The 19,050-nt window shown below is 45.8% G+C and overlaps 1 protein-coding gene across 2 annotated transcripts in view; it reads right to left on the minus strand.

Moving 5' to 3' along the window:
• The window catches only part of LOC149816729 (binding partner of ACD11 1-like), a 60,306-nt gene continuing 41,256 nt past the window's right edge, over window positions 1-19,050 (minus strand). For both annotated transcript variants that reach the window (XM_089987787.1, XM_089987785.1), the window contains exon 5: window positions 1-580. In XM_089987787.1, the coding sequence (XP_089843913.1) occupies window positions 152-580 (429 nt within the window). In that variant the 3' untranslated portion in view covers window positions 1-151. The remainder of the gene's footprint in view (window positions 581-19,050) is intronic.

The following is a 19,050-nucleotide window of genomic DNA, read 5'->3' on the forward strand; positions in this document are numbered from 1 at the left end:
TTTTTGGAAATTCTCATATTATTATCATTTATTATTATTATAACAAGTGGCCTTGGTCAGTACTCAGTAGGCTCAAGCAGTGAGGAGCCAACTCAGTTTGCTCATGCACGATACAATAAATACATAAAAACCTTTAGGAAGTTTCTGTGGCTCACTTTTTACTGCCATGACTTCCAATATCAGCCACAACGTTAGAAGCCCGAGCAAGAGCATCAGACACCCAAAGAGCACCAGCTGAGAAATAGCTACTGTTAACAACAGCATTAGTGGCAGCTGCCACACCTCTTCCTGTAGCTCCCACTGCTGCTCTGGTAGCTCCAGAAACATGGTACCTCTCATCCACGGACTTGAATGCATCCATTCCTGCATTGATTCTGTCGGTGAGTCCAATTCTCTTGCTCAATTCTGAAACTTTGGCAGTTGCCGTAGCTGAGACTTGATGAGATTCATCGAAAGCCTTTGCCTTGCTCAGTGCATCTTTGCCTAGAACATATCCTTTAGATAACATGGTTTTAACTACTTCTTGTGCCATTGTAACAGCTTCTCGTGGAGTGGTTGTGAAGTAGTTCTCTTGTGCAGCCTACCCAGGTAAGGGAAAAATTAAGAAATGGTACATCTATACTTCCAGATAGAACATTGAATGCATGAAGAATCAATACTATATCAGACAAATTACTTATTCACAAAACCCATGTGGGCCTAATAGAAGCATAGTAACATCAGTTCATTTAGGCATTTACATGCAGCAACTTAACTTCACAAACTTTGTTCACTTTCGCACTTGTGAAAGTCAGCCGACAAGCAGCTGGCTGCTGAATGGACCACAGTTTATAGATCTTATTTGCTTCACCTGATCGTATTTTAATTTAAAGTTCTCTCTTAATAACTTCATGATTTTTTTATGCAACTTCCTGCTCATAACTCACAAGAAATAAGCCTTGTAACAAACTAGACAAGGAACATACAACATAATATGATCTGACCATTTTTTACTGCAAGCTTTCATGCATACACTTTCCACCCTACACAGATCTGAACAGACACTGTTACAATCAGTTTCAAGTCGCACACTCAGATGGTTAGATTGGTGATCCGAGCTTGAAAAGAAACTATTTGGAATAAAAGAGGCAATGCCAACTTTTGATGGTTTTTATTACAAAGATTACTCTTGCATTTCTCTGTTTATTAACAGAAGCTAAAAGGGTTCCATGGTGAACAATTAAACACTGTCAAACTTTGCCAGTAATTTTGATTGAGCCTTTCCACTCTGTTTATTAATTTTGATTGCATTTCTCTGTTTATTAACAAACGCTTGCTTGAGCCTTTCCACTGAATAGTAATTTTGATTTGATATTAGGAGAAGACCACATGCCATGCTATTGAAGTTTCTTTAACCACCAAATCCACCATTTCTTCCTCAACCACATCCAGTGAAACAGTTATCCACCACCCGTTCCTGATTGATGCAGCAGGGCAGGACCCGATTGGGCCCATCGTGCCACTCGATCCACCACACAGGGCAGATGAAGGACCCCGTGAATATGACTCACTTGCAAGGACGGAGCCACGACGCAGGGAGGTACCCCTGCGCACCTACGTCAGGCGTGGTGGAGCTCGCACGCCCCAGAACCAGCTGCAAAGAGATACTGACCCGGGTCGTGGGTCGGATCCAAATCTGGACCCACGACCCAGTCCAGCAAACAGTCTTTAAGAAGCACTGTCTAGGGTTGCGTGAAGGCAGAGAATATTGAAACTCCAACCGTCTTCTATCTTCTGCAGTTTTCCTGTTTTTTCTTTCTGCCTATTGTCTTCTTTTTTTTCATTCTTTAATTGTCATTGAATTCCCTTCTGTTATTGAAATCTTTGCTGAGTTTAATAAAAAGGTCAGCCACTGTTTCACGGTGGCCATTGTTTCACGCCTTCTCCAATACAGCTGCATCAAAGTGGTATCAGAGCCGCACCCTTTCTTCACCAGCGAGATAGCTCTTGAAGCAGGGACCGATCCAGTACGCAGCGAGGAACGTGAGGAGGCTCGCAGCGAGGAACGTGAGGAGGCTCGCAGCGAAGATCAGATGCTGCGTGTGATGGATGTACTTACAAAAATCCAAGAAAATATGCTGCGGATGAGCAGGGATGTTGCCAGTCTATCAAAGAGAATGGATGGTTTCGATGAACGACTGGTGGCCCTTGAAGCATCCGGGCCACAACCCCTAGTCGCAGGCGCAGATCGGGTGGATGGCGTAGCGACAGGCGTGAACCCTGTTCAGTCTTCAATCCGTCTGTCGACCCAACTCCAGCACAGTAATGCTCCTTCGCTCCTAACGGCACCAATGCAGACTCCCAATCCGGGTACTTGCCAGCAACACCAGGGAGCCCCGATGAGCAGCAACCCCCTGGTAACAGTCCCACCGTCCAAACCGCGCCTCCCTGTGTTGGGTTCGCAGGTAGGACCGACCCTGCAGGACCCCAGCCGTGTGCAGGAGACACCTGCTGGGCCCGGCGAGTGGTCGCGCGTGCCTGGGGCTATGCTGCAGGTCGACCCAAGCCTGCAGGGTCCCAGCTTTGCGCTGGGCCCACCTACAGGTCCAGACTCGTGGCAGGGTACCACGCACGATGCGCAGCACTTGAACCTGGGTCGACAGGGCCCCAGCGTCACGCTGGGCCCAATTATAGACCCAGGTTCGTATGTCCGAATCAGGGGAGAGCCATCGCTCCCTCTCGATCCCGCACGGAGAGGCTCCGAGATGGTACCTCTACGAGCGGGAGCGGGCCAGACCCATTTGGAGGGACCTGACATCAGAGGGTCCAACTCGGTTTTTGTTCCAGCAGGGCATAGGCCCGTTTCGTTGGGACCAACCCTTGGGTCCCAGGGAGCGGGTTTGGGGCTAGGCCACCCGTACCCAACCTACCTAGTTGGTTCAGGTGCGCGGGCAACCCCGCACCAAAACCAACCCAATAATTTTGACCTACAAAGTAGATCTCATGCCGACCCTAGCCCATATCGGACCCGGACGGAGCTCCAGTTTGGATTTGAGCCGGGTCAAAACCAGACCCATAATCTCTTGGATCGGGGATCGAGTTCAGACCAAGCCTATTATCCCCAAAACTCGAACCTCGATCCTTCCCATCCATATCTGGGTCCGACGAGTAGTGTAGGAGTGAGCCCGAACCACATCCCATCGGGCGAGTCAACCCATCCATATACCCATCAAGCCCCATACCCATACCCATACCCAAACCCAAACCAACTTGTTTACCCAAACTTGACCCAAAACCCAATACAGTATCCGTCCCAACTCCATACTCCTAACCCACCACCATATCATACCAATTCTACCCGTCCGGAACCAGAACCTCAACCGAACCCTCCCCCGAACCTTGGACTTCCCGTCATTCCAATACCACAATACCGGCCGCAGATGGTGCCCGCCCATGGGCAAACCCGACCGAGGCAATGTCAGCAGGAACCGGCGCGCCCCGACCGCCGACCCCCCATCGGGAGAGGTCGACAGCACCAGCATCCCGGCGAACAATACCGCCATACGGGCAATGAAGCAGCATGGGACGACGACCTTTTCTGGAATGAGCATCCTGCAGGAATAGTGGAGCCGCGACAACAGAGACCACCAGACCACTCCTCCACCTATGGCGTGAAATTGGATCTTCCGGAGTTTGCGGGACGATTCGACGCGGAGCAGTTTTTCGACTGGTCTTATGCAGTGCAGTTCTTCTTCGATTATCACACAGTTGTTGAACATCGCCGTGTCTCGTTAGCTTCTACACGATTGAGAGGCCTAGCACAGACATGGTGGGTGGAGCTACAACGATCAAGGGAGCGGCAGGGATTAGAGCGCGTACAGTCGTGGGAGGAAATGCAAAGACTGATGCAGTCAAAGTTCGTGCCTTCGGATCACGCTGAGCGAGCCTACAAGGAATACCTGACCTTGCGCCAAGGTTCCCGAACTGTAGCCGAGTACACCGCGGAGTTCCATCGTCTTTCCCTGCGTGTGCAGATCGAGGAAACGTCTCGTCAGCAGGTCACGAGGTACATTTCGGGTCTCCGCCCTGCTATCTCTGATGATTTTAGTTGTGTCACAGTCGAAACATTAGATCAAGCCAGCAGTTATGCCATGAACATCGAGGAAAAGCTGAAGCGGAGGCAGGAATATCGGACAACTCGTAATGAGGCCTCCAGCCGACCCAAGCCCAGTTTCCCAACCAGGGGAGCAAGCTCCCCTAGTGATTCAAAACCTATGACAGACCTTAGCAAACCTGACCAGTCAGGTCCAGCTTTCCACACCCGGTCCAAAGCCAAACCTACTGAGTCGATCCTTCGTTGTTTTAGGTGTCAAGAGTTAGGACATGTCGCGTCCAAGTGTCCGACCATGAGCAAGAACACCCATCTGGTTGAAGGGATTGTCGAGTCTGCAAGTGAGAGTGACAGTGATGACAATTCATTAGTTGAGGTTGAGGATGAGAGGGGAGTTATAGAGTTCGACGGCAACGTCGAAAGTTTGTTGTTCATCCGTCATGTGTTGACCACACCCCGAGAATCGGCTCCATCCAAATGGCTAAGGAATAACATTTTTAGGACCCGGTGCAACTGTGAGGGTCACGCTTGTGATGTCATCATTGACACCGGAGCATGTGAGAACATGGTGTCTGAGAGTGTGGTGTCTACCTTGAAACTCAACACCGAAAAGTTGTCCCAACCCTATAAGATGGCCTGGTTCAAGAAAGGAAATGAGGTTCTCATCACTCAGCGTTGCCTAGTCCGGTTTTCCATGGGGGAACACTACCACGATGAGGTGTGGTGTGATGTGGCCCCTATGCATGCGTGTCACATTCTTTTGGGACGTCCCTGGCAGTTTGATCGTCAGACCACTCACGATGGCCGTAAGAACACTTACTCTTTTATCTTTAATGGCCATAAGATCGTCCTTCTACCTATCCGGGAGACAGGTTTCCCCACAGTGGACAAACCTGAGCGAGTCCCCCGACTCGCAGGTCTCTCGTACCGGCTTTTCCTGGACCACTGCCAGGAAGATGGCTATTGTTATGCCCTGGTGGCTAAGCCAGTGATGAGTTTGTCTGTGTCCATTCCCGCGGACGTTGCCCCTCTTCTCGAGGAATTCCGCGACGTTATGCCGGATGACCTCCCTGATGGATTACCTTCAACAAGGGTGGTTCAACATTCCATTGATTTTGTGCCCGGGTCGAGTCTACCCAACCTTCCCGCTTATCGCATGAACCCCTCCGAGCACACTGAGTTGTTAAGACAGGTTCAGGACTTATTGAAAAAAGGTTTTATTCGTGAGAGCGTTAGTCCTTGTGCCGTGCCTGCCTTACTCACTCCTAAGAAAGATGGGTCCATGCGCATGTGTGTCGATAGCCGTGCGATCAATCGCATCACAGTCAAATACCGTTTTCCCATTCCTCGTTTAGATGATATGTTTGATATGTTATCCGGTGCCTCCATTTTCTCTAAAATTGATTTAAAAAGCGGATATCATCAGATTCGTATACGCGAAGGAGACGAGTGGAAAACGGCATTTAAGACACGTGATGGATTGTACGAGTGGTTAGTCATGCCGTTTGGGTTGTCTAATGCCCCCAGTACCTTCATGAACATGATGACCCAAGTCTTGCGTCCGTGTCTTGGGAAGTTTGTTGTCGTCTACTTTGACGACATCCTGGTCTATAGTTCTTCATTGTCTGATCATTTGAGTCACCTGCGTCAAGTCTTAGATATTTTGAGAAAGGAAAAATTGTATGCCAATGCCAAGAAGTGTAAGTTTATGACATCCAGTGTCGTGTTCTTAGGGTTTATTGTGTCTTCCGATGGCGTCAAGGCAGACCCTGCTAAAGTCCGAGCGATTGTCGATTGGCCTACCCCAAAGACTATAGGAGAAATCCGTAGTTTCCACGAGTTAGCCACCTTTTACCAACGTTTCGTGCGAAATTTTAGTACCCTTATGGCCCCCATCACGGAGTGCCTAAAAGGTACTAGCTTTCATTGGACACCAGCGGCTAGCAAAGCCTTTACGATCATCAAGGACAAAATGACCAGTGCTCCTGTCTTAGCCCTCCCAGATTTTAGTGCAGTCTTTGAGGTTGAATGTGATGCCTCTAAAGTGGGGATTGGCGCCGTCTTGAGTCAGAATCGTAGGCCTGTCGCCTTCTTTAGCGAGAAGCTGACTCAGGCCAGGTGCCAATACTCTACTTATGATGTCGAGTTCTATGTCGTTGTACAAGCCCTTCGTTATTGGAGGCATTATCTCATTTATAAGGAATTTGTCTTGTACACGGACCATGAGGCATTGAAGTACCTGAACAGTCAGAAAAAGTTGAGTGCTCGTCATGCCAAGTGGGTCAGCTTCTTGCAGGAGTACACCTTTTCGCTTCGGCATCAATCGGGTACCCTGAACAAGGTGGCTGACGCTCTTAGTAGGAAGAACAACCTTCTGATGACTATGTCGGTGCAGGTCATTGGCTTTGAGCAATGCAAAGAGTTGTACCCTACGGACCCTGATTTTCACAAACTCTGGGAAGGGTGCACCTCTTCAGATCGCAACCTCGACCCCCGTTTTTGTATTCATAATGGTTACCTCTTCCGTGGTAACCAATTATGTGTACCCAATTTCTCCCTTAGACTTCAGTTGATTTCTGAATTACATGAAGGAGGGTTAGCAGGGCATTTCGGGCATGATAAGACGTTCGCTCTATTAGATGAACGATACTTTTGGCCCAAAATGCGAAAAGATGTTGTCAAGTTTATCCAAGGCTGTCATGTGTGTCAAGTGTCCAAGGGTCATCGTCAGAATAGTGGTCTGTACACCCCGTTACCCATTCCTGAACGACCGTGGGAGCATGTATCCATGGATTTTATCGTGGGCCTTCCCCGCACACCACGTCGTTTTGATTCCATTTTAGTAGTTGTTGACCGGTTCTCCAAAATGGCTATCTTTGTTCCGTGCAAGCGCACCACCGATGCCTCTTTAGTCGCCTCATATTAATTCAAGGATGTTGCCCGTTTCCACGGTCTACCTCATACAATCACTTCCGATCGCGACACGCGTTTTATGAGCCACTTTTGGAAATCGTTATGGGCCCTGTTGAAAACTAAGCTTCAGTTCAGTAGTGCATATCATCCCCAGACTGATGGCCAAACCGAAGTCGTGAACCGCACCTTAGGAAATTTGTTACGGAGTCTAGTGGGCGAAAATGTCAAAACTTGGGATCTCGTATTGCCCCAAGCCGAGTTCGCCTATAACAACTCCATTAACCGTTCTACTGGTAAATCTCCGTTCCAAGTAGTGTATGGTCGGTCTCCCACCCATGTCGTTGACCTAGCCCCTGTATCAGATCTCTCAGCTCCAGCTCTGGATGCCTTTGATGTCGTTGAGTATATGTGTGACGTTCACAGACAAGTTCGGGCCAAACTTGTTGAAAGTTATGAGACCTACAAAGCTTTCGTAGATCAGAGTCGTCGTGATGTCCAGTTTGAGGTCGGTCAACTCGTCTGGGTGTATCTGCGTCCAGAGCGTTTTCCTGTAGGCACCTATAGCAAATTAAGTCCTAAGAAGTATGGCCCTTTTAGGATCCTTCAACGATTGGGTTCGAATGCATACCTCCTTGAGCTGCCCGATGATTGGCATATTTCCCCTATTTTCAACGTGGCTGATCTATATGCTTACTGTGGCAACAACAAGTCGACAGAGCCGACTTCTTCCCAACTAGGGGAGAATGATGCAGGGCAGGACCCGATTGGGCCCATCGTGCCACTCGATCCACCACACAGGGCAGATGAAGGACCCCGTGAATATGACTCACTTGCAGGGACGGAGCCATGACGCAGGGAGGTACCCCTGCGCACCTACGTCAGGCGTGGTGGAGCTCGCACGCCCCAGAACCAGCTGCAAAGAGATACTGACCCGGGTCGTGGGTCGGATACAAATCTGGACCCACGACCCGGTCCAGCAAACAGTCTTTAAGAAGCACTGTCTAGGGTTGCGTGAAGGCAGAGAATATTGAAACTCCAGCCGTCTTCTATCTTCTGCAGTTTTCCTGTTTTTTCTTTCTGCCTATTGTCTTCTTTTTTTTATTCTTTAATTGTCATTGAATTCCCTTCTGTTATTAAAATCTTTGCTAAGTTTAATAAAGAGGTCAGACACTGTTTCACGGTGGCCATTGTTTCATGCCTTCTCCAATACAGCTGATCTTCCCTCAAAATTGGAATTACCAGTGTTGTTTGTAAAACGGACATTGTTGTAATGAAACAAACAGAAGAACAAGAACAATGCGCTTAAGCACAAATACAAGTACACTAATGGACAATACAAAAATCAAAGTCAATACACAAGCACCAAAGAGCATACAAGGGATACAAGAGAGCTAAACAAGAGAATATAAAAAATATAAGTATCATTGACTTCATAAAATGCTTAGAAAGCATTAGCATTTACAAAGGGAAAAGCCCCTATTTATAATAAAAAAAGAGAGAGAAGAGGGCAGCCCAACTAGTTGTTGGGCTAGCCCTCAACGGTCATAAATATGACTGTTGGGAATAGTGGTCTGTACACCCCGTTACCCATTCCTGAACGACCGTGGGAGCATGTATCCATGGATTTTATCGTGGGCCTTCCCCGCACACCACGTCGTTTTGATTCCATTTTAGTAGTTGTTGACCGGTTCTCCAAAATGGCTATCTTTGTTCCGTGCAAGCGCACCACCGATGCCTCTTTAGTCGCCTCATATTATTTCAAGGATGTTGCCCGTTTCCACGGTCTACCTCATACAATCACTTCCGATCGCGACACGCGTTTTATGAGCCACTTTTGGAAATCGTTACGGGCCCTGTTGAAAACTAAGCTTCAGTTCAGTAGTGCATATCATCCCTAGACTGATGGCCAAACCGAAGTCGTGAACCGCACCTTAGGAAATTTGTTACGGAGTCTAGTGGGCGAAAATGTCAAAACTTGGGATCTCGTATTGCCCCAAGCCGAGTTCGCCTATAACAACTCCATTAACCGTTCTACTGGTGAATCTCCGTTCCAAGTAGTGTATGGTCGGTCTCCCACCCATGTCGTTGACCTAGCCCATGTATCAGATCTCTCAGCTCCAGCTCCGGATGCCTTTGATGCCGTTGAGTATATGCGTGACGTTCACAGACAAGTTCGGGCCAAACTTGTTGAAAGTTATGAGACCTACAAAGCTTTCGTAGATCAAAGTCGTCGTGATGTCTAGTTCGAGGTCGGTCAACTCGTCTGGGTGTATCTGCGTCCAGAGCGTTTTCATGTAGGCACCTATAGCAAATTAAGTCCTAACAAGTATGGCCCTTTTAGGATCCTTCAGCGATTGGGTTCGTATGCTTACCTCCTTGAGCTGCCCGATGATTGGCATATTTCCCCTATTTTCAACGTGGCTGATCTATATGCTTACTGTGGCAACAACAAGTCGACAGAGCCGACTTCTTCCCAACTAGGGGAGAATGATGCAGGGCAGGACCCGATTGGGCCCATCGTGCCACTCGATCCACCACACAGGGCAGATGAAGGACCCCGTGAATATGACTCACTTGCAGGGACGGAGCCATGACGCAGGGAGGTACCCCTGCGCACCTACGTCAGGCGTGGTGGAGCTCGCACGCCCCAGAACCAACTGCAAAGAGATACTGACCCGGGTCGTGGGTCGGATCCAAATCTGGACCCACGACCCGGTCCAACAAACAGTCTTTAAGAAGCACTGCCTAGGGTTGCGTGAAGGCAGAGAATATTGAAACTCCAGCCGTCTTCTATCTTCTGCAGTTTTCCTGTTTTTTCTTTCTGCCTATTGTCTTCTTTTTTTTATTCTTTAATTGTCATTGAATTCCCTTCTGTTATTAAAATCTTTGCTGAGTTTAATAAAGAGGTCAGACACTGTTTCACGGTGGCCATTGTTTCATGCCTTCTCCAATACAGCTGCATCACTGATCTTCCCTCAAAATTGGAATTACCAGTGTTGTTTGTAAAACGGACATTGTTGTAATGAAACAAACAGAAGAACAAGAACAATGCGCTTAAGCACAAATACAAGTACACTAATGGACAATACAAAAATCAAAGTCAATACACAAGCACCAAAGAGCATACAAGGGATACAAGAGAGCTAAACAAGAGAATATAAAAAATATAAGTATCATTGACTTCATAAAATGCTTAGAAAGCATTAGCATTTACAAAGGGAAAAGCCCCTATTTATAATAAAAAAAGAGAGAGAAGTGGGCAGCCCAACTAGTTGTTGGGCTAGCCCTCAACGGTCATAAATATGACTGTTGGGAATAGTGGTCTGTACACCCCGTTACCCATTCCTGAACGACCGTGGGAGCATGTATCCATGGATTTTATCGTGGGCCTTCCCCGCACACCACGTCGTTTTGATTCCATTTTAGTAGTTGTTGACCGGTTCTCCAAAATGGCTATCTTTGTTCCGTGCAAGCGCACCACCGATGCCTCTTTAGTCGCCTCATATTATTTCAAGGATGTTGCCCGTTTCCACGGTCTACCTCATACAATCACTTCCGATCGCGACACGCGTTTTATGAGCCACTTTTGGAAATCGTTACGGGCCCTGTTGAAAACTAAGCTTCAGTTCAGTAGTGCATATCATCCCCAGACTGATGGCCAAACCGAAGTCGTGAACCGCACCTTAGGAAATTTGTTACGGAGTCTAGTGGGCGAAAATGTCAAAACTTGGGATCTCGTATTGCCCCAAGCCGAGTTCGCCTATAACAACTCCATTAACCGTTCTACTGGTAAATCTCCGTTCCAAGTAGTGTATGGTCGGTCTCCCACCCATGTCGTTGACCTAGCCCCTGTATCAGATCTCTCAGCTCCAGCTCCGGATGCCTTTGATGCCGTTGAGTATATGCGTGACGTTCACAGACAAGTTCGGGCCAAACTTGTTGAAAGTTATGAGACCTAAAAAGCTTTCGTAGATCAAAGTCGTCGTGATGTCTAGTTCGAGGTCGGTCAACTCGTCTGGGTGTATCTGCGTCCAGAGCGTTTTCATGTAGGCACCTATAGCAAATTAAGTCCTAACAAGTATGGCCCTTTTAGGATCCTTCAGCGATTGGGTTCGTATGCTTACCTCCTTGAGCTGCCCGATGATTGGCATATTTCCCCTATTTTCAACGTGGCTGATCTATATGCTTACTGTGACAACAACAAGTCGACAGAGCCGACTTCTTCCCAACTAGGGGAGAATGATGCAGGGCAGGACCCGATTGGGCCCATCGTGCCACTCGATCCACCACACAGGGCAGATGAAGGACCCCGTGAATATGACTCACTTGCAGGGACGGAGCCATGACGCAGGGAGGTACCCCTGCGCACCTACGTCAGGCGTGGTGGAGCTCGCACGCCCCAGAACCAGCTGCAAAGAGATACTGACCCGGGTCGTGGGTCGGATCCAAATCTGGACCCACGACCCGGTCCAGCAAACAGTCTTTAAGAAGCACTGTCTAGGGTTGCGTGAAGGCGGAGAATATTGAAACTCCAGCCGTCTTCTATCTTCTGCAGTTTTCCTGTTTTTTCTTTCTGCCTATTGTCTTCTTTTTTTTATTCTTTAATTGTCATTGAATTCCCTTCTGTTATTAAAATCTTTGCTGAGTTTAATAAAGAGGTCAGACAGTGTTTCACGGTGGCCATTGTGTCACGCCTTCTCCAATACAGCTGCATCACTGATCTTCCCTCAAAATTGGAATTACCAGTGTTGTTTGTAAAACGGACATTGTTGTAATGAAACAAACAGAAGAACAAGAACAATGCGCTTAAGCACAAATACAAGTACACTAATGGACAATACAAAAATCAAAGTCAATACACAAGCACCAAAGAGCATACAAGGGATACAAGAGAGCTAAACAAGAGAATATAAAAAATATAAGTATCATTGACTTCATAAAATGCTTAGAAAGCATTAGAATTTACAAAGGGAAAAGCCCCTATTTATAATAAAAAAAGAGAGAGAAGTGGGCAGCCCAACTAGTTGTTGGGCTAGCCCTCAACGGTCATAAATATGACTGTTGGGAATAGTGGTCTGTACACCCCGTTACCCATTCCTGAACGACCGTGGGAGCATGTATCCATGGATTTTATCGTGGGCCTTCCCCGCACACCACGTCGTTTTGATTCCATTTTAGTAGTTGTTGACCGGTTCTCCAAAATGGCTATCTTTGTTCCGTGCAAGCGCACCACCGATGCCTCTTTAGTCGCCTCATATTATTTCAAGGATGTTGCCCGTTTCCACGGTCTACCTCATACAATCACTTCCGATCGCGACACGCGTTTTATGAGCCACTTTTGGAAATCGTTATGGGCCCTGTTGAAAACTAAGCTTCAGTTCAGTAGTGCATATCATCCCCAGACTGATGGCCAAACCGAAGTCGTGAACCGCACCTTAGGAAATTTGTTACGGAGTCTAGTGGGCGAAAATGTCAAAACTTGGGATCTCGTATTGCCCCAAGCCGAGTTCGCCTATAACAACTCCATTAACCGTTCTACTGGTAAATCTCTGTTCCAAGTAGTGTATGGTCGGTCTCCCACCCATGTCGTTGACCTAGCCCCTGTATCAGATCTCTCAGCTCCAGCTCCGGATGCCTTTGATGCCGTTGAGTATATGTGTGACGTTCACAGACAAGTTCGGGCCAAACTTGTTGAAAGTTATGAGACCTACAAAGCTTTCGTAGATCAAAGTCGTCGTGATGTCTAGTTCGAGGTCGGTCAACTCGTCTGGGTGTATCTGCGTCCAGAGCGTTTTCATGTAGGCACCTATAGCAAATTAAGTCCTAACAAGTATGGCCCTTTTAGGATCCTTCAGCGATTGGGTTCGTATGCTTACCTCCTTGAGCTGCCCGATGATTGGCATATTTCCCCTATTTTCAACGTGGCTGATCTATATGCTTACTGTGGCAACAACAAGTCGACAGAGCTGACTTCTTCCCAACTAGGAGAGAATGATGCAGGGCAGGACCCGATTGGGCCCATCGTGCCACTCGATCCACCACACAGGGCAGATGAAGGACCCCGTGAATATGACTCACTTGCAGGGACGGAGCCATGACGCAGGGAGGTACTCCTGCGCACCTACGTCAGGCGTGGTGGAGCTCGCACGCCCCAGAACCAGCTGCAAAGAGATATTGACCCGGGTCGTGGGTCGGATCCAAATCTGGACCCACGACCCGGTCCAGCAAACAGTCTTTAAGAAGCACTGTCTAGGGTTGCGTGAAGGCAGAGAATATTGAAACTCCAGCCGTCTTCTATCTTCTGCAGTTTTCCTGTTTTTTCTTTCTGCCTATTGTCTTCTTTTTTTTATTCTTTAATTGTCATTGAATTCCCTTCTGTTATTGAAATCTTTGCTGAGTTTAATAAAGAGGTCAGCCATTGTTTCACGGTGGCCATTATTTCACGCCTTCTCCAATACAGCTGCATCACTGATCTTCCCTCAAAATTGGAATTACCAGTGTTGTTTGTAAAACGGACATTGTTGTAATGAAACAAACAGAAGAACAAGAACAATGCGCTTAAGCACAAATACAAGTACACTAATGGACAATACAAAAATCAAAGTCAATACACAAGCACCAAAGAGCATACAAGGGATACAAGAGAGCTAAACAAGAGAATATAAAAAATATAAGTATCATTGACTTCATAAAATGCTTAGAAAGCATTAGCATTTACAAAGGGAAAAGCCCCTATTTATAATAAAAAAAGAGAGAGAAGAGGGCAGCCCAACTAGTTGTTGGGCTAGCCCTCAACGGTCATAAATATGACTGTTGGGAATAGTGGTCTGTACACCCCGTTACCCATTCCTGAACGACCGTGGGAGCATGTATCCATGGATTTTATCGTGGGCCTTCCCCGCACACCACGTCGTTTTGATTCCATTTTAGTAGTTGTTGACCGGTTCTCCAAAATGGCTATCTTTGTTCCGTGCAAGCGCACCACCGATGCCTCTTTAGTCGCCTCATATTATTTCAAGGATGTTGCCCGTTTCCACGGTCTACCTCATACAATCACTTCCGATCGCGACACGCGTTTTATGAGCCACTTTTGGAAATCGTTATGGGCCATGTTGAAAACTAAGCTTCAGTTCAGTAGTGCATATCATCCCCAGACTGATGGCCAAACCGAAGTCGTGAACCGCACCTTAGGAAATTTGTTACGGAGTCTAGTGGGCGAAAATGTCAAAACTTGGGATCTCGTATTGCCCCAAGCCGAGTTCGCCTATAACAACTCCATTAACCGTTCTACTGGTAAATCTCCGTTCCAAGTAGTGTATGGTCGGTCTCCCACCCATGTCGTTGACCTAGCCCCTGTATCAGATCTCTCAGCTCCAGCTCTGGATGCCTTTGATGCCGTTGAGTATATGCGTGACGTTCACAGACAAGTTCGGGCCAAACTTGTTGAAAGTTATGAGACCTACAAAGCTTTCGTAGATCAAAGTCGTCGTGATGTCTAGTTCGAGGTCGGTCAACTCGTCTGGGTGTATCTGCGTCCAGAGCGTTTTCATGTAGGCACCTATAGCAAATTAAGTCCTAACAAGTATGGCCCTTTTAGGATCCTTCAGCGATTGGGTTCGTATGCTTACCTCCTTGAGTTGCCCGATGATTGGCATATTTCCCCTATTTTCAACGTGGCTGATCTATATGCTTACTGTGGCAACAACAAGTCGACAGAGCCGACTTCTTCCCAACTAGGGGAGAATGATGCAGGGCAGGACCCGATTGGGCCCATCGTGCCACTCGATCCACCACACAGGGCAGATGAAGGACCCCGTGAATATGACTCACTTGCAGGGACGGAGCCATGACGCAGGGAGGTACCCCTGCGCACCTACGTCAGGCGTGGTGGAGCTCGCACGCCCCAGAACCAGCTGCAAAGAGATACTGACCCGGGTCGTGGGTCGGATCCAAATCTGGACCCACGACCCGGTCCAGCAAACAGTCTTTAAGAAGCACTGTCTAGGGTTGCGTGAAGGCAGAGAATATTGAAACTCCAGCCGTCTTCTATCTTCTGCAGTTTTCCTGTTTTTTCTTTCTGCCTATTGTCTTCTTTTTTTTATTCTTTAATTGTCATTGAATTCCCTTCTGTTATTAAAATCTTTGCTGAGTTTAATAAAGAGGTCAGCCACTGTTTCACGGTGGCCATTGTTTCACGCCTTCTCCAATACAGCTGCATCACTGATCTTCCCTCAAAATTGGAATTACCAGTGTTGTTTGTAAAACGGACATTGTTGTAATGAAACAAACAGAAGAACAAGAACAATGCGCTTAAGCACAAATACAAGTACACTAATGGACAATACAAAAATCAAAGTCAATACACAAGCACCAAAGAGCATACAAGGGATACAAGAGAGCTAAACAAGAGAATATAAAAAATATAAGTATCATTGACTTCATAAAATGCTTAGAAAGCATTAGCATTTACAAAGGGAAAAGCCCCTATTTCTAATAAAAAAAGAGAGAGAAGAGGGCAGCCCAACTAGTTGTTGGGCTAGCCCTCAACGGTCATAAATATGACTGTTGGGAATAGTGGTCTGTACACCCCGTTACCCATTCCTGAACGACCGTGGGAGCATGTATCCATGGATTTTATCGTGGGCCTTCCCCGCACACCACGTCGTTTTGATTTCATTTTAGTAGTTGTTGACCGGTTCTCCAAAATGGCTATCTTTGTTCCGTGCAAGCGCACCACCGATGCCTCTTTAGTCGCCTCATATTATTTCAAGGATGTTGCCCGTTTCCACGGTCTACCTCATACAATCACTTCTGATCGCGACACTCGTTTTATGAGCCACTTTTGGAAATCGTTATGGGCCCTCTTGAAAACTAAGCTTCAGTTCAGTAGTGCATATCATCCCCAGACTGATGGCCAAACCGAAGTCGTGAACCGCACCTTAGGAAATTTGTTACGGAGTCTAGTGGGCGAAAATGTCAAAACTTGGGATCTCGTATTGCCCCAAGCCGAGTTCGCCTATAACAACTCCATTAACCGTTCTACTGGTAAATTTCCGTTCCAAGTAGTGTATGGTCGGTCTCCCACCCATGTCGTTGACCTAGCCCCTGTATCAGATCTCTCAGCTCCAGCTCCGGATGCCTTTGATGTCGTTGAGTATATGCGTGACGTTCACAAACAAGTTCGGGCCAAACTTGTTGAAAGTTATGAGACCTACAAAGCTTTCGTAGATCAGAGTCGTCGTGATGTCCAGTTCGAGGTCGGTCAACTCGTCTGGGTGTATCTGCGACCAGAGCGTTTTCCTGTAGGCACCTATAGCAAATTAAGTCCTAACAAGTATGGCCCTTTTAGGATCCTTCAGCGATTGGGTTCGAATGCTTACCTCCTTGAGCTGCCCGATGATTGGCATATTTCCCCTATTTTCAACGTGGCTGATCTATATGCTTACTGTGGCAACAACAAGTCGACAGAGCCGACTTCTTCCCAACTAGGGGAGAATGATGCAGGGCAGGACCCGATTGGGCCCATCGTGCCACTCGATCCACCACACAGGGCAGATGAAGGACCCCGTGAATATGACTCACTTGCAGGGACGGAGCCATGACGCAGGGAGGTACCCCTGCGCACCTACGTCAGGCGTGGTGGAGCTCGCACGCCCCAGAACCAGCTGCAAAGAGATACTGACCCAGGTCGTGGGTCGGATCCAAATCTGGACCCACGACCCGGTCCAGCAAACAGTCTTTAAGAAGCACTGTCTAGGGTTGCGTGAAGGCAGAGAATATTGAAACTCCAGCCGTCTTCTATCTTCTGCAGTTTTCCTGTTTTTTCTTTCTGCCTATTGTCTTCTTTTTTTTATTCTTTAATTGTCATTGAATTCCCTTCTGTTATTGAAATCTTTGCTGAGTTTAATAAAGAGGTCAGCCATTGTTTCACGGTGGCCATTGTTTCACGCCTTCTCCAATACAGCTGCATCACTGATCTTCCCTCAAAATTGGAATTACCAGTGTTGTTTGTAAAACGGACATTGTTGTAATGAAACAAACAGAAGAACAAGAACAATGCGCTTAAGCACAAATACAAGTACACTAATGGACAATACAAAAATCAAAGTCAATACACAAGCACCAAAGAGCATACAAGGGATACAAGAGAGCTAAACAAGAGAATATAAAAAATATAAGTATCATTGACTTCATAAAATGCTTAGAAAGCATTAGCATTTACAAAGGGAAAAGCCCCTATTTATAATAAAAAAAGAGAGAGAAGAGGGCAGCCCAACTAGTTGTTGGGCTAGCCCTCAACGGTCATAAATATGACTGTTGGGAGCATCCCAATGACTAGTTGGGCTGCCCCAACAGCCATATTTAATTTAAAAAATACAAAAAAACAAAAAATATATATAAAAAATATAAAACAGTCCCTACTAGGCTGACTCTATTACAATAGTGAAAAGACCAAAAAGCCCTTGATGGGTATTACCTATTACATTATGTTAATACACACATATTTTAACACCCCTTCTCAAACTTACAGTGCAATCACCGAAAGTTTGTTAAGGAGAAAAATAAACCAATGTGCAGGAAGAGCCTTTGTGAATAAATCTGCAAGTTAATACTCTGATGTAACATACAACAACTCGATAGTTTCTCTTAGATATTTGTCACGTACAAAATGACAATCTATCTAAATGTGTTTTGTTGGCTCATGAAAGGTATGGTTGCTCTCAATATAAATTGCACTCTTATTATCACAATATATCTTCGCTGATTTGGAAATGACTACTCCCATGTCTTTGAGAAGATTCCTTAGCCACAAAAGTTTCATTGTTGTCGCAGCCATCAAACGATATTCAGCTTCAGTGGATGACAATGATATTTTATGTTACTTCTTACATCTCTACGAAATTAGATAACCTCCTAAATTACACAAAAATCAATTGTTGAGATTCTATCATTGGGATTTTCTCCCAAATCAACATCATTAGAGGATGAGAATAAGAAAATCCCTATAGTGATCGAATTTTTAATGTATCTGACAATCCTCAACACTGCACTCATATGTACAATTGTTGGGGCATGTTGAAATTGATTGACTACATAAACTACATGAGCTATATCAGGTCTCGTGATGGATAAGTGATGGATCCGATTAACTGTTGATATAGTGTAGGATCTTCAAGTAAAGTTCCAGCTTCGAGTCTCAATTTTGAATTAAGAACCTTAGGAGTTTCCACCTTTTCACTTGAAATTTCAGACTTGGCACAAATATCAGCAACGAGTTTTATTTGTTATAGAACATACCCTTTGGGAGAGTAGGCCACTTCAATACCTAGAAAGTACCTCAAGAATCCCAGATCAGACATATATTTTTTCTTAAATATTTTTTATTTCAATAATTCCTTTTTTGTCATTTCCAGTAATTATCATATCTATGTATAGTAAAAGTATAACAACGTCAATATTTTTATTCTTGACAAAAAAAGTAATATCAATATAACAAGAACGAAAGCCCAAACTAATCATAAAAGTGTTAAATCTGTCATGCCAAGCCTTAGGGGCTTGTTTAAGACCATATAAGGTCTTTCTAAGTTTTAAAATCTTTCATTTTTCAATATCAAATCCTGACGGAGGATCCATGTATACTTCTTCAGAAAATTCTTCATTGAGGAGAGCATTTTTGATATCCAATTGATAAATAGGTCAATTTTGGATGAACGCAATAGCTATTAAGGTTTTAACATTAGTCATCCTAGTTACGAGTGCAAAGGCCTCCCTCATACTCCTGGGCGTATCCTTTCGCAACTAACCTAGCCTTCTATCTTTTTAAGGTTTCATCACATTTAGTTTTAACCAAGGTTGACAGACTAGGAAGCGGGAAACGATACGGGAAGCAAAAGCAAAAAGCGATGCATTTTAAAATGTATAGGAAGCGGGAAGCGAGGAATAAAAAAATATATAAGAATTGAATGAGAATCAAAATGAAACACAAATAAAAACTAAAATAAAAGAGACTAATATTAAATTTCATGATTTTTTAGTGTAAAAATTAC

This window comes from Nuphar pumila, chromosome 14 (genome assembly GCF_984573655.1).
Source record: "Nuphar pumila chromosome 14, dmNupPumi1.hap1.1, whole genome shotgun sequence".
NCBI classification, from domain to species: domain Eukaryota; kingdom Viridiplantae; phylum Streptophyta; class Magnoliopsida; order Nymphaeales; family Nymphaeaceae; genus Nuphar; species Nuphar pumila.